This window comes from Amphiura filiformis, chromosome 6 (assembly GCF_039555335.1).
Source record: "Amphiura filiformis chromosome 6, Afil_fr2py, whole genome shotgun sequence".
Taxonomy (NCBI): domain Eukaryota; kingdom Metazoa; phylum Echinodermata; class Ophiuroidea; order Amphilepidida; family Amphiuridae; genus Amphiura; species Amphiura filiformis.
In genome coordinates this window covers 19,724,472-19,740,712 of record NC_092633.1, presented here as the reverse complement: position 1 = coordinate 19,740,712, position 16,241 = coordinate 19,724,472, and the positions used below count along the sequence as shown (strand labels likewise).

At 36.7% G+C, this 16,241-nt stretch overlaps 2 protein-coding genes across 3 annotated transcripts in view; both read right to left on the bottom strand.

Moving 5' to 3' along the window:
• The window catches only part of LOC140155123 (UPF0390 protein zgc136864-like), a 166,993-nt gene that overhangs the window by 100,704 nt on the left and 50,048 nt on the right, over positions 1-16,241 (bottom strand). The gene's annotated exons all lie outside the window — the stretch shown is intronic.
• Positions 13,285-14,316, bottom strand: LOC140154392 (craniofacial development protein 2-like). The gene has a single exon (XM_072176959.1). It carries the CDS (start codon positions 14,314-14,316, stop codon positions 13,285-13,287), a length of 1,032 nt encoding a protein of 343 aa, XP_072033060.1.

The following is a 16,241-nucleotide window of genomic DNA, read 5'->3' as shown; positions in this document are numbered from 1 at the left end:
GTTTACATATGAATACAATTTCCATGATTTAATTAAGATCAAATATCTTGATGTCTGATGTCTGATGACCGGGATTATGATTCTATAGAATATTCATATCATGCTGATCACTCGCACCTGTAAGATCAGTATCTTTGAAAAGAGTGGTATTGTATTTTTAGTCAATCTATGATTGCATGTGATGAAGGCAACCTGCTTGTAGTGCAGGCGATATATTCAAAAATTGTTTAAACCTATTGCTATGGTAGTTAATCCTGTTACATCATCACTGCTACCGTTTCTACGGCGGATATTAAGAATTCAATAACATAGATTGTCAACCTATGTTTCAGATGATTTATTTTTGAAAATGACACAGTGATTTACCTTCTTGGGGGCCCTGGGCCAGGCCAAAATTTGGAGGCTCCCAAACTCACCGCGACTAAGGCATGTGCATTCAATCAAGTGGTTTGCAAATAGGATGAATAGGGGCCTACTATGAGATAATAGCGGCGGAAGCATTACAATTTAGAGGGAGATGAACATATTTTGTTCCGATCGCGAGAAAAAAAAATCGATTTCAAACAATTGTAAATCAAAATGAAGGTGAATTTAGTTTACGCTATAACTCCTGAAATAAGCATTCTAGTGCAGAATGACAATTCACTTTTTTTTAGTTCCTAACAATGAGAGGAACAATATAAGGTATTACAACATGATAGAACAAATTTTAATTTTTAGCCCCATTATGACCTTCGACCCCTCGTGGGAAGCACAGGGGGAATAGAAAAAAATAGAACCAAATCTAGTTTTGTCATTTGAGGTGTCAGGATGCTAAAAAACATTGGTTCCACTAATATAGCAAAACTAGATCCTAACTCAAATAAAGGGTTCACAAAAAATAACTGCCCCCTTAAAATTACAAGACATTTCTTTGCATAACTTGACATACATTTTCGTTGATTTGAAAAATCTAAAAACATGTGAATAAATTAATTATTTTCCTACCCTCCCAAAGTTCTTTCCTTAAAAAATCTTTTTGTTTTGGCCAAAAATAATCACATTTTCCAAAAATGATGCTTTCAGAAAAAGTTGCACTTTTCCACATCCTATACATTTAATGTACAAAAACATTCTCGATATCAATGTTTTGATTTATTTAATGGTGTTTTTGTTTTCTTTAATTTTTATGTACACGATTACCCAATGCAATCATCTTGCAGTATAAAACAATGAGTAATTGACATGCACGGGGTTTTTCTAGAAGATTTTATTGAGCCGGTGTTTCAAAAATGGTAAATTTAATTTAGGAGTTACCAAACATTTCTTTGCATGACTTAACCATTCATTTTGTTGATTTGAAAAATTTAAAAACCTGTGAATAGAGTCATCTTTTTGCTACCCTACTAAAGTTATCCCTTCTCAAAATCTTTTTATTTTGGTCAAAAATAATCACATTTTTCAAAAATGATGCTTTAAAAAAACTTGCGCTTTTCAACATCCCATACATGTAATGTACAAAACTTTCTCGGTATCAATGTTACGATTGATTTAATTGTTTTTATTTCCTTCACCTTTTTGTCTCTGAACTCTTAACCACCCATGCAACCATCACGTGGTGCAAAATAATGATTTGTTGAAGCTAATTTTGACATAAATGAGGATGTTGAAAAGTGCAACTTTTTCTGAAAGCATCATTTTTAGAAAACGTGATTATTTTTGGCCAAAACAAAAAGATTTTTAGACGAAAAAACGTTGGGAGGGTAGAAAAATAATTCCTTTATTCACAGGTTTTTAAATTTTTCAAATCCACGAAACGTATGTCAAGTTATGTAAAAAAATGTTTTGTAATTTTAGGGGGGAGTTATTTTTTGTGAACCCTTTATCACCCGATAGCGCCCTATACTATCAGTGGAGTGATACTGGTAAATGACTGATGTATGACCTTACTTCTTGTTGACTAAGTCCTTTTCTGACCTTTTGTCAGGTGTTTCTAGAAGCAAAGTGTCATACATTTTGGAAAGAAAGACCTGACAAAAGGTCTAAAAAGGACATTGTCAACAAGAAGTAAAGGTCATACATCAGTCATTCGCCAGTATCACTCCACTGATCATGCTGATAAAGGAGTATGGTTACTCTGAACTTATTCGGACAAAAACGCGAGTGTTGTTGACAAGTTTTTAACTTTTCTTTAATGTATTCTACCAGAGAAGATGTGAGAAAAGGAGGGAGAACGGGATTACATCCTTGAGATAATCCCGTAGGTAATCCTGTCGCACCTATTCATAGTCCTTTATTCTCAAGTAGTTACACATCTACTTGAAAGTAGCCTTTGATCACGTTGATGTGATGTGTGTTGCCGACCACGGTTGATTAATTTTCCTTCCAGAGTTGGAAATATTTCCAATGTTTCTATAGAGAATTCCTTGAAAATATGACACGTGTGTGTTAAGTACCTGTTGCTCTGATGGGATACCACACGTGGATACTATAAGAAAGAAATTTAGTTTTGTAAAAATTCCCACAAAATCCGCCTATTTTGGCACATATATTAATTATTTAGGGAGAGCGTTTTAGGATTTTGTTAGAAAAGGTATGATTATTGATCATCTTTATTTTATTGTTTTATGTATTTTCCTGCCATTTCCTGCAAACCTAATGAAGATATTTTGATAATTGAAAATCGTCTGTATCATAAATCGTAGAGGTTGAGAGAGTCAACAAGCTTCAAAAATTATAATTTGCCATGGAACTTCGGTCATATTTTATTTGAAATATAACTGGATGTTAGGGTCTGCATGCATGGTATGCATCAGTGATGTATCGTTCGAGTCCGGACTCGGACTCGAGTCCGACTCGAGTCCACTTTTGTTGGACTCGGACTTGGCTCGGACTCGGACACAAAAGACTCGGCTCGGCTCGGACTCGGACACAAAAGGACTCGGACTCGGAGCCGAGTCCGGTCCGAGTCCAGTTCAATTAAATCCATGTAAAATGTGAAATGATTATCTAAAAATGTCAAAATGGATCTCAAATTTGTTGACTTGACTTATTTGGCCATTTTCCAAATTAATTGGGGGCTGTCAAATCTGTGATATGTCATATATCCTACATATCCACCAAATTATTTAAGATTTATCTGTCATTTAGCAGAATCATATTACATGTATAGTTATCATTTAAAATGAAATAATTGATAATTAATTACATGTAAATGCATAATTTTATTTTATTTTTTATTGCACTATAAAAAATATCGAAGAGTTCTTTCATGGAACTTTCCAATCCATTAATTAAAACTCTTGAAAGAGAGAAACATGCACACTGGACCCTACATCTCAGCTCCCACTCAGTAAATTGTAAATTGGTACTCAAACACAGGGCTATTATACTAGGGTGCTGTAGTTTGTGTGTGCTCACTACTCACGGGCACTGCACATTTGTGTGGGACAATTTTGAAAAGATGTTTAGAATTAATGGTTAATTTCTGCTAGTATTATTATTATTATGACGATGATGATAACGAAGGTGATGATGATGACGATGATGATGATGTTATTTTTATGTAATGTATTTGAATACACTGCAATTCATTTACATGACTTGTATGCTTCTCTAGTCTCTGGGTGCAAGAGTTTACATGTAGTGTGCCACACACATACACAAATATGCCCACATGACTGCTGTCTGATACAGGGGTTACTCCATATGAAATCAAGGAGTCGCCCCACCTGACCCCTTCAGATTTGCTTTATATTTTAGTCATATGTTGTACCTGTAAAAATATTAAAAACCTGCAAATTTGAGGTTTGTAGCTCTTACGGATTTTCGGTGGCAGCCATTTAAAGTTGGAGTAGGGGGGTCTAAATTTGGACCCAAAAGTTGGCCTTTAAATAAATTTCATCTTTGAGAGTCTGTGCCTTCTTTATAAAAAGAAAGAGAGGTCTGAAACTTTGTATACACACTAACTGCATGCCCAATTTGTCAAAAAATAAAAAAAAAAAATTCTGTAATTGCGCGTTGTGTCACGGGGTCATTAAATATGCAAGAAAAAATGTAATGTTTTGTAAACTGGCAAGTTTAACCCCCCTAAATTCACATTTTTTGTCAGATTAATTATTTTTTGTTATCACTGATGCTATATATAGGATAAATACAATGCATATCCAAAAAATTGAGGTCACAACTCATTTACATTTCGAACAGCGCCCTCACGAAGATGACATTTATAGTAAATTCAACATTTTCAGGGGGCCCAAAGTCGATGTGGTCCACCTTCAAAATTTATAAAACATCACTTTTATATAACTGCTAGTCTTAAATTACACCTTTGCTAAGTCCCAGTAATTGTATAGGTTGACTTCATATAAAACAACAAGCCCAAAGTTGACAATTTTCTTATGATTGCATGTAGTGCAAATGTGCCGAATTCGGAAGGCTTGAAAGTCAAATTGGCCCAATATTGAAAATAAAATGGAAATAAAAGTAAATAGGGCCAATAACTATGCATCTAGTCATTTATTTTCAATATTGTGGCCATTTTGACTTTTAAACCTTCCGAATTCGGCACATTTGCAGTACATGCAATCATAAGAAAATGGTCAACTTTGGGCTTGTCGTTTTATATGAAGTCAATCTATAAAATTACTGGGATTGAGGAAAGTTGTAATTTAAGACTAGTAGTCATATAAAAGTGATGTTTTATAAATTTTGTAGGTTGACCACATCGACTTTGGGCCCCCTGAAAATGGTGAATTTGCATTAATTTTCATCTACACCAACTTTTAATGGCTACCGTAGAAAATCTGTATATATTGAAAATGAAATGGAAATAAAAGTAAATAGTACCAATAACTACTCATCTAATCATTTATTTTTTTAATATTGTGGCCAATTTGACTTTCAAGCCTTCCGAATTCGGCACATTTGCACTACATGCAATCATAAGAAAATGGTCAACTTTGGGCTTGTCATTTTATATGAAGTCAACCTATACAATTACTGGGACTTACCAAAGTTGTAATTTAAGACTAGTAGTTATATAAAAGTGATGTTTTATAAATTTTGAAGGTGGACCACATCGACTTTGGGCCCCCTGAAAATGTTGAATTTGCAATAAATTTCATCTTCGTGAGGGCGCTGTTCGAAATGTAAATGAGTTGTGACCTCAATTTTTTGGATATGCATTGTATTTATCCTATACATAGCATTAGTGATAACAAAAAATAATTAATCTGACAAATAGTGTGAATTTAGGGGGGCTAAACTTGCCAGTTTACAAAATATTACATTTTTTCTTGCATATTTAATGACCCCGTGACACAACGCGCAATTACAGAATTTTTTGATTTTTTTATTTTTTGCCAAATTGGGCATGCAGTTAGTGTGTATACAAAGTTTCAGACCTCTCTTTCTTTTTATAAAGAAGGCACAGACTCCCAAAGATGAAATTTATTTAAAGGGCAACTTTTGGGTCCAAATTTAGACCCCCTACTCCAACTTTAAATGGCTGCCACAGAAAATCCGCAAGAGCTACAGACCTCAAATTTGCAGGTTTTTAATATTTTACAGGTACAACATATGACTACAATATAAAGCAAATCTGAAGGGGTCAGGTGGGACGCCTCCTTGATTTCATATGGAATGACCCACAGGTGATCTGATACATGTAGATTTTACCTTACATGTACCATTGTGTGAGTATGGCTGGTTGGATGACTTGGGTTGAGTCCTTGAAATGTCAACTGTGTGAGGTGCACTGGGGTGGGGTTTGGTGGGGTGGGGTTTGGTAGGGTGGGAGTGTATAGGGAGAGTGGTGTGTGGTGTAGTGAGTGACCTTTGACCAATGACCTTGTTTTTCAACAATTTTATCATCAAAATGCCATAAAATTATGTGGAATCTTTGAAATTTTCTTTTTTCAGCAAATTTGTATTGTAAATTTTTAAATTGGAAACAAAATATAAAATTTTGCTCCATTTCTTATTATCCATTTTTTCAAAATGTTATACCAAATGACCCCCTTCTTTCAAAATGTTTATACCCAATTACCCCTTTTTCAATTTGTTATACCCAATGACCCATTTTTATACAAATAAGCAATGCCAGTAGGCAGATACATGTCACATTAAAGTTGAATTACCCCCCCCCACCGGGAATGGACTCTGACCGAGGCCGGACTCGAGTCCGGACTCATGTCTTATTTTTGTTGGACTCGGACTTGGCTCGGACTCGGCACCCCCGGACTTGGACTCGAGTCCGGACTCGGACACAAAAGGACTCGGACTTGGCTCGGACTCGGATACAACTGGACTCGGCTCGGCTCGGACTCGGACAAGCTGGACTCGGGTACAAGTCTGGTATGCATAGTATGATGATTATACAGACACTGACCTTTCCCTAAAACTAGTAAGCAGCAACTTGTGTATCACACCCATCACGGGTTCAAACCCCTTTGTTGTATTTTATTGTTAAGGGGGTACTACACCCATTGCATTTTTTTTTGCATTTTTTTGCTTTTTGTGAAGAAATGAGAAAAAGAAATTGGACAAAGTGGTATGCAAAATGAAGGGGCAAATCTTCTCGTTCAATTGGTGGCATCAGTATAAATGAAGCGTACATGCTTCTAATGATATAAGCCAAAAGGAGGTACATCACTGATGTTTTAAATTCACTTCATTTGGGAAAGCTTACTATCAACGGATTTCGTTAAAATTTTGGATATGTGTTGCTAACACATTAGGGAAATAATGTTGATATGTAAAATTGGAATAAGCGGTCCCTGATTTCTTTTATGACTTCATGAACTTGGTTCTCCACAACTATCAAAAAACGAACCGGTTAAAATGCTTCTATTTTCAATGTTGAGCTATATTTTTTATTTTGAACTTGCGACACTATTTCACTGAAACTTAATTAAGCCATAGGTAACAGGTTACCACAACCACACTACAGCAATGTTGAAAAAGATTGTATTTTTGTCACCCATACCACCATATTAGGTAGTTTTCCGTAAGCTTCATTTTTGTGATTTTAGTAACTATTTTATATTTATTTGCCCAATTCATCTCAACTAGGCAATCTAAATTGTACTCACCATTTACATCCCAAGGTATTTTAGTATATCCACCTCACATATTTCCATTATATATCCAGTAACAGACAAAATATCAAAATTGATGCCTCATTATGACATGTATGATATCACATTCACAGACTACCACATGTTGATGCCTGAATTTGACCTGAACCAATTGACCTATAACCTGACCTTTGATGACCCTATAGCCTTTTTTAATCTCTTTTCCTAACACCACATTATAGAAGATAAATACATGGTATAGTGTTAAATTGTCTATGTGGAAGAGATTAGGCCTATTTAATTTATTCAGTGTTATAATCAGTGAGTACATTTCTATAGATGGTATAACAAAGGATTTAATGTATTCTATTCATGCCCCCTACTTGAACATGTTGAAAAGAATAAATTATATGGTTTGTTATGAAACACGCATCTGAGTTACCAGGATACATGTAAACAAAAAATATATAGGGCTAAAATGACTTACTATACAATGGTTTAAAAGCACCTTTTTTATTATTATTTTATTTTTTCTTTATTTCACATGATCCGTGCATATATCGCCTAGCTATAAATGAAAAAATATTTTTTTAGACCAATCAAACCAATATATGGGTGTAGTACGCCCTTAAACCCGAATAGCGTGATTACTTTTGAATGAGCGGCAGCACACATATCTTGTTTGAGGATAGCTAGATCTATCTCCTTTTCTTTACATCTTCTCTGATTCTACCAACATGTATAAATCTCTACGCTCTCCATATTTTTTTATTTTGCTTTTCAAAGTATAACAACGGTATAAAGATATGTGAACGAATCTTGAATCTTGAATCTTGAATTGTATACTCCAGAAGAAGCTGAAAACTTGTCCAAGGAGTTGTGCTGTGCTGACGTGCTAATCGTGCTCAAAAATATACATTGAGGAAAAAAAGTAAAAAACCACTGCTCCTTAGATTTTGTGATGCGTTGAGGTTGGCTGCATATCCCTCAGGATTGGTAGTGCCAAACTCTGGAATGTGTGAAGTGAAGGAGCTATCACCACAGATGTAGGAAGCCTATTCCAAATAGGTATGATGCGCACGAAGTAGGAAAATCTGTAGGAGTTAACCCTGGCCTGGATGTTTTGGTAGCAGCAGATGTTGGAGACTCTTCCCGGTCGGTTGGATGGAATAACACAACTCGGAAAGGGGATGTTAACAAGTCCATATTTGATCTTATAAAACATAGAACATTGTTGAAGCAGCCTACGAGTAGATAGATAATCCCACTGAAGGTCCTGGAGCATCTCAGTAACGCTGGCTGTCCTTTCGTAGTTATTAGTGACAAACCGAGCCGCCTGACGCTGCACAGATTCTAAGGAATTCACTTGACCACTGGCATATGGGCTCCAAGCTGCTGACGAATACTCCAACTTCGGGCGCACTAAGGCTTGGTATGCACGCTCCTTAACTTCCCTGATTTAAAGCAACCTTTTGATTTTTTCATAGAAGCCGGTAGTAAATAAAATTTGGGGAAAAAACAACATTTTTGGAGTTGATATTGCTTAAAATCTGACTCCAAAAGAGATCGGATCGCGACATTTTCACAATATTTTTTGTGGAACCTGAGAGCACATCAGACACACCAAATTGCATTCTGAATAATTGAATGATCTTATGATATCAAGTAATTTTGATTTTTTGAAATTCGCGGTATAATACGTAATTTATGGCAAATTATTATAAATTGATATTTTTGACATTTGACAGTCCTCGAAGTGATGCAACCGCAATTCGTTTCTTTGATTGGTTAGCTCTAAGTTGTGATGCAACCACGATTCGTTCCTTTGATTGGTTAGCTGTGATGCAACCGCGATTATCGTTCCTTTGATTGGTTAGCTGTAAGTTGTGATGCAACCGCGATTCGCTCCTTTGATTGGTTTATATTAGTTGTGATACAACCGCGGTTCTCTTGTTTGATTGATTAGCTAATAGTTAAACACCTAACCACATAACTTAGAAATAAGCGTGATCTAACATGGTGACTCTTGCCTTATTACCTCAAACAACGAACTTTTCATTTTTACTACGCACTTTTCAAAGTGTTGAAGTAAGTGTCAGTCAAATACTTATTTACTTATGCCTTTTTAGAGTTGATGCACCCAACGAACTATTGATTGTCAATAGAGAGCTTGTAAAAGTCAAGTTCAGAGATAACATATTTCGTGTCAACTAAACCAACATTGATTCAACTATAAATAATTTATAAATCCCAAAATCAATTTTAAGGATGTTTTTGATCGTGTGGTTGGGGGGTAGTCCAGGGTTTTTTTCATGTTCTGTTTTCTAACTTGTATCGGGGCCCCGGATTGAGGCCTACCATTAAAGCTATATGTTGATTTGCATTGCAAAACTCAAATATCACCCGATAGCACCCTATACTATCAGTGGAGTGATACTGGTAAATGACTGATGTATGACCTTACTTCTTGTTGACAATGTCCTTTTTGGACCTTTTGTCAGGTGTTTCTAGAAGCAAAGTGTCATAGATTTGTTAAAGAAAGACCTGACAAAAGGTCCAAAAAGGACATTGTCAACAAGAAGTAAAGATCATACATTAGTCATTCCCCAGTATCACACCACTGATCATGTTGATGAAGGAGTATGGTTACGCTGAACTTATTCGGACAAAACCGCGAGTGTTGTTGACAAGTTTGAAACTTTTCTTTGATGTATACTACCAACATATATAAATCTCTACACTCTCCATATTTTTTCATTTTGCTTTTCAAAGTATAACAACGGTATAAAGATATGTGAACAATTTTCGTGGAGAGTTAAAGCAACCTTTTGATTTTTTTCATAGAAGCCTGTAGTAAATAAAATTTGGGGAAAAAACAACATTTTTGGAGTTGATATTGCTTAAAATCTGACTCCAAAAGAGATCGGATCGCGACATTTTCACAGTATTTTTTGTGGAACCTGAGAGCACATCAGACACACCAAATTGCATTCTGAATAATGGAATGATCTTATGATATCAAGTAATTTTGATTTTTTGAAATTCGCGGTATAATACGTAATTTATGACAAATTATTATAAATTGATATTTTTGACATTTGACAGTCCTCGAAGTGATGCAACCGCAATTCGTTTCTTTGACTGGTTAGCTCTAAGTTGTGATGCAACCACGATTCGTTCCTTTGATTGGTTAGCTGTGATGCAACCGCGATTCTCGTTCCTTTGATTGGTTAGCTGTAAGTTGTGATGCAACCGCGATTCGCTCCTTTGATTGGTTAGCTATAAGCCTATTAGTTGTGATGCAACCGCGGTTCTCTTGTTTGATTGGTTAGCTAATAGTTATGATGCAACCGAAAACATATAACCACAAAACTTAGAAATAAGCGTGATCTAACATGGTGAGTCTTGCCTTATTACCTCAAACAATGAACTTTTCATTTTTACTACGCACTTATCAAAGTGTTGAAGTAAGTGTCGGTCAAAATACTTATTTACTTTAGAGTTGATGCACCCAACGAACTATTGATTGTCAATAGAGAGCTTGTAAAAGTCTAGTTCAGAGATTTCGTGTCAACTAAACCAACATTGATTCAACTATAAATAATTTATAAATCTGACTGATGTATGATCTTTACTTCTTGTTGACAATGTCCTTTTTGGACCTTTTGTCAGGTGTTTCTAGAAGCAAAGTGTCATAGATTTTTAAAAGAAAGACCTGACAAAAGGTCCAAAAAGGACATTGTCAACAAGAAGTAAAGATCATACATTAGTCATTCCCCAGTATCACACCACTGATCATGTTGACGAAGGAGTATGGTTACGCTGAACTTATTCGGACAAAACCGCGAGTGTTGTTGACAAGTTTTTAACTTTTCTTTGATGTATACTACCAACATGTATAAATCTCTACGCTCTCCATATTTTTTTATTTTGCTTTTCAAAGTATAACAACGGTATAAAGATATGTGAACGATTTTCGTGGAGAGTTAAAGCAACCTTTTGATTTTTTTTCACAGAAGCCTGTAGTAAATAAAATTTGGGGAAAAAACAACATTTTTGGAGTTGATATTGCTTAAAATCTGACTCCAAAAGAGATCGGATCGCGACATTTTCACAGTATTTTTTGTGGAACCTGAGAGCACATCAGACACACCAAATTGCATTCTGAATAATGGAATGATCTTATGATATCAAGTAATTTTGATTTTTTGAAATTGGCGGTATAATACGTAATTTATGACCTCACCTCACCTCACCAGGCTGTGTTCGACCATTGTTGGACGTAGCCCTCTTCATGATTCTTCCACTGTTCTCTGTCTCTTGCATTTCTTGTCCATGTAGGTCCCATGTAGGCAGTAATGTCATCACGCCACCTCCTCTTCTGTCTTCCTCTTGATCTTTTGCCTGTTCTTGGTTGCCATTCTGTTAGCCGTTTAGTCCATCTGTTATCTTCCCTTCGTGCCAGGTGACCTGCCCATCTCCATTTCGCTTCTTTGAGTTTCACCATAATGTCTTTGACTTGAGTTTGACGTCTTATTTCAGTGTTCTTGATTTTATCCCTTAAGGTAATGTGTAGCATCTTCCTTTCCATTGCTCTTTGGGCTGTTTGTAGTTTCTGTTCCAGGTACTTGGTTGTTGTCCATGTTTCTGCCCCATATGTCATTGTTGGCAATACACACTGGTTGAACATTCTACTTCTCAGATACATTGGTAACTTTTTATCACATAGAATGTCTTTGAATCTTCCAAAGCAACTCCAACCTGCCTTTATGAGCTTCTTCCCTGGTGTTGTCCTCCATCTTCACTGTTTGGCCAAGATATTTATATCCTTCCACCCTTTCAATAACATCGCCTGCAACTACAATGACGTCCTCTGACCGGTGGTTTGTCATATATTTAGTTTTGCCCTTGTGTATCTTCAGTCCAATCTTTTTGCTTCCTTTATTCAGATCATTTAACTGGACCTCCATATCCTTTACTGATGTTGTCACCAAAGCTACATCGTCTGCAAATCTCAGATCAGTAAGCTTCTCGCCATCAATGTTGATCCCCCTCTCCTGTATGTTCAGCTTTCTGAATATATCTTCCATTGCTGTTGTGAATATTTTAGGGGATATTGTGTCTCCCTGTCTCACACCACGCTGAATTTGGATTGTTTTTGAAACATCATTTTCAATGTGGATTTTTGCTGTGGCATTTGTGTAGATGTCCTCAAGAATTTGGACATATCCCTCATTGACTCCAACTTTACGTAGTGCTGTAAAGAGGTCTTTATGTTCCACTGAGTCAAAGGCCTTCTCATAGTCTATATATCCAATGCATAGCTTCAAGTTATATTCATTTGCCTTCTCAATAAGTTGGTTGATGGCATGTAGATGGTCTACTGTTGAATATCCACTTCTGAAGCCTGCCTGTTCTCTTGGTTGGTTTTCATCAAGCACTCCTTTTATCCTGTTTTGTATTATCCTTGTGAAAATTTTATACACATGTGATAACAGGCTGATAGGTCTGTAGTTTTTTATGTCTGTTTTTTCACCTTTCTTGTAAAGGAGAATCACTTTTGCCTCTTTCCAGCAAACTGGTATCCTTTTTTCATTCAATATTTGATTATAGAGCCCAACTAGATGTTGAGTAATCCCTGCTCCTCCAATCTTGATTATATCACTAGTAATTTCATCTGTTCCTGGTGCTTTGCTGTCTTTCATCTCCTTTACAGCCATTTCCACTTCTTTTTGTGTTATACTTGGTATAGCTGATATGTCTGGTGATATTGTATTTGGTTTTGCCTCATTTGATTTGGAACTATACAGGTCTTGATAAAAGTCTGCGCATACATCAAGTATCTCTTGCCTGTCATTTGTTAAGACACCGTCTGTTTGTCTCATTTGGTGCATTCTTGATTTCCTCCGGTTCAGCTTTGCAATATGCTGAGGTCCTCTTCCACTTTTGAGAATGATTTCTATTTGTTCTTTTCTCTTCTTTCTGCTCCTCTGTCTACGTTTTTTCCTCACAGTTTTGACGAGCTCTCTATATTCGCTCTTTTCGGGTATTGATTTGTCAGTAATTTCTCTCAATTCTTTCCTCCTTCTGTCCAGAGCCTCAATCTCTTTGTCCTCCTCAGTTATTTGCTTCCTCCTCTTCTCTTGTGGAGCTACTTCTGCTGCCACTTCCATCACAGTGCTGGATATAGCTTGGTATTTTTGGTCTACATCCAACTCTTCAATGTCTAATCCTCAAAGAGATTTTTCAATTCCAACTGGAATTCTGGCCTCTTCTCTCTTAGTCGTAGGATGTTAATCTTGCTTTTCTTTTCATTTCTGATAAATTTGAGTCTTGCTAGTCTTTTGCTGATATGAAGTTTAGCCCTCACCATTCTGTGATCACTTCCTATATCAACTTTTGTGATAACTCCACAGTCCTGGATAATTCCCCTTTGGCTGCTGAGAATAAAGTCTATTTGGTTTCTAGTGTGTCCATCGGGGCTTTCCCATGTCCAATATCGGTTTTTACTTTTCTTGAAGAATGTGTTGCCTATAACCAGCTTATGTTGTGCTGCAAATTCCAGTAGCATTTCACCTCTTTTATTTCTCTGTCCATAACCAAATTTTCCTATGATGGCCTCTTCATCTGGTTGGCATTCTCCTACTTTGGCATTAAAATCGCCCATGACAATGGTATACTTTCCTTTGTTGGCTTCTATTGCCTTACTCACATCTTCATAGAATATTTCTACTATCTCATCATCGTACTCGCTAGTGGGCGCATACACTTGGATGATGCTTATTTGGTCTCTTCCTGTCAAGTGAAGGTTGAGTGCAGCTACTCTGTTGGAGTAGCTTTTTATTTCTGTGACGTAATCAGTAAGTTTTGGATGTACAAGAAATCCAATTCCTTTTGCTTCTGTGTCCTCTTCAGTTTTACCATGATTATACAACCACATTCCTCCCTGTAATTCAACAATCCCCTGTCCTTCTCTCTTGGTTTCTGCTAATCCAATGATATCCCATTTGAATTCTTGTATTTCATCCAACAGTGTTTCAAACACTTCCTCTGTTCTCAGAGTCCTTGTATTATAAGTACAAATGTTCAACTTTTGTCCAGCCATTTTTCCCGTCTCAATCTTGAAGTTTCCGTTAGGCTTTGGCTTCAAGACGTCATGTTGAGCGTTATGACTAGGCAATTTACAGCTTCTGCGTGGTTGATAGCTGTGCCCATTCTGGCCATGGGCTCTACGGCCTCTATTTTTGCTACTTTCCATAATCATGAAGGTTTTTTGCCATAAATCGACGCGCTGGCAGGGCGTGTTGTCGATTGAGGTTTCTGTCAGGGTTACCTCACCCTTATTCTCCTCCTATCTGTAGACAATCCTGGAGATGTAGGTTCGATGTACTTGAGATGTCTTACAGCAAGCAACATCTGCAACTATCAAGACTGCTCCAACAGCCTTTCAGGTCACAGAATATTGCCCCCAGAGCCCCCGTCTGTTAACTTTGCCGCAAGGCAGAGCTGCAACAGGTGATACGCGATTGACTTGCAATCTTCGAGAACGTGGGGGTTGGTAGCTACAGATTGGCGATTAGGAACAAGAGGGCTGATGGAATGCCTCCTGTGCCTACAACCTTATTGTATAGTAAGAATAGCAAAGCAAGCAAAGGGTAAGTAGCATGCAGGAGAAAGGTAAGGGCATGCAGGGAGAAAGAGGGGTTAGGTAGGGAGAGCAAAACAAGGTTGGAGTTGCGCATCATGCAGCCATTTAACACCCATTTATGACAAATTATTATAAATTGATATTTTTGACATTTGACAGTCCTCGAAGTGATGCAACCGCAATTCGTTTCTTTGATTGGTTAGCTCTAAGTTGTGATGCAACCACGATTCGTTCCTTTGATTGGTTAGCTGTGATGCAACCACGATTCTCGTTCCCTTAATTGGTTAGCTGTAAGTTGTGATGCAACCGCGATTCGCTCCTTTGATTGGTTAGCTGTAAGTTTGTATTGCAACCGCGGTTTGCTCCTTTGATTGGTTAGCTCTAAGTTGTGATGCAACCACGATTCGTTCCTTTGATTGGTTAGCTGTAAGTTTGTATTGCAACCGCGGTTTGCTCCTTTGATTGGTTAGCTCTAAGTTGTGATGCAACCACGATTCGTTCCTTTGATTGGTTAGCTGTGACGCAACCGCGATTCTCGTTCCCTTAATTGGTTAGCTGTAAGTTGTGATGCAACCGCGATTCGCTCCTTTGATTGGTTAGCTATAAGCCTATTAGTTGTGATGCAACCGTGGTTCTCTTGTTTGATTGGTTAGCTAATAGTTATGATGCAACCGAAAACATCTAACCACATAACTTAGAAATAAGCGTGATCTAACATGGTGACTCTTGCCTTATTACCTCAAACAATGAACTTTTCATTTTTACTACGCACTTATCAAAGTGTTGAAGTAAGTGTCTGTCAAATACTTATTTACTTATCCTTTTTTAGAGTTGATGCACCCAACGAACTATTGATTGTCAATAGAGAGCGTGTAAAAGTCAAGTTCAGAGATAACATATTTCGTGTCAACTAAACCAACAGTGATTCAACTATAAATAATTTATTAATCCCAAAATTAATTTTAAGGATGTTTTTGATCGTGTTGTTGATAGCCTTATCAAAACTATAAAAAAAATCCTCGATATTCTTATCCCATCATTATTGAAATACATTTACGCAACTTCAAATATTCCATTGATTCTCGCGTTTGCTCATTTGCTTTCAAGATTTTTCACATAAAGTAATTGCTTTCTGATTTTCTGTTTAAAATTGAAAGGTGCAACTCATATCTATTGTGATTGTGAAATAGTGGAACTAATTTGAGAGGATATAGTTAATATTATTATCTGTGACCCCATGAATGAACCTAATATCCCACAATTTCAAAATTTTTAAATTATTGTTATGGACGTGTAGAGTAAAACTATATCTGTCTTTGCTACAAAACGAACAGCCTGGGCAACCAAACCTATTAGCTATAGAGGGCAGTATTATTTTTCTCACATAGATTCATGCCACAGTAAAACTTCAAATTGATTTTTCTCAGTTTAGTGTCTGTGTGGGATATCAGGTTCATACATGGGGCAACAGAAATGTTAATTAAACGGGGGGGGGGGGGGTAGGCCATTTTTTCATGTTCTGTTTGTATCGGGCC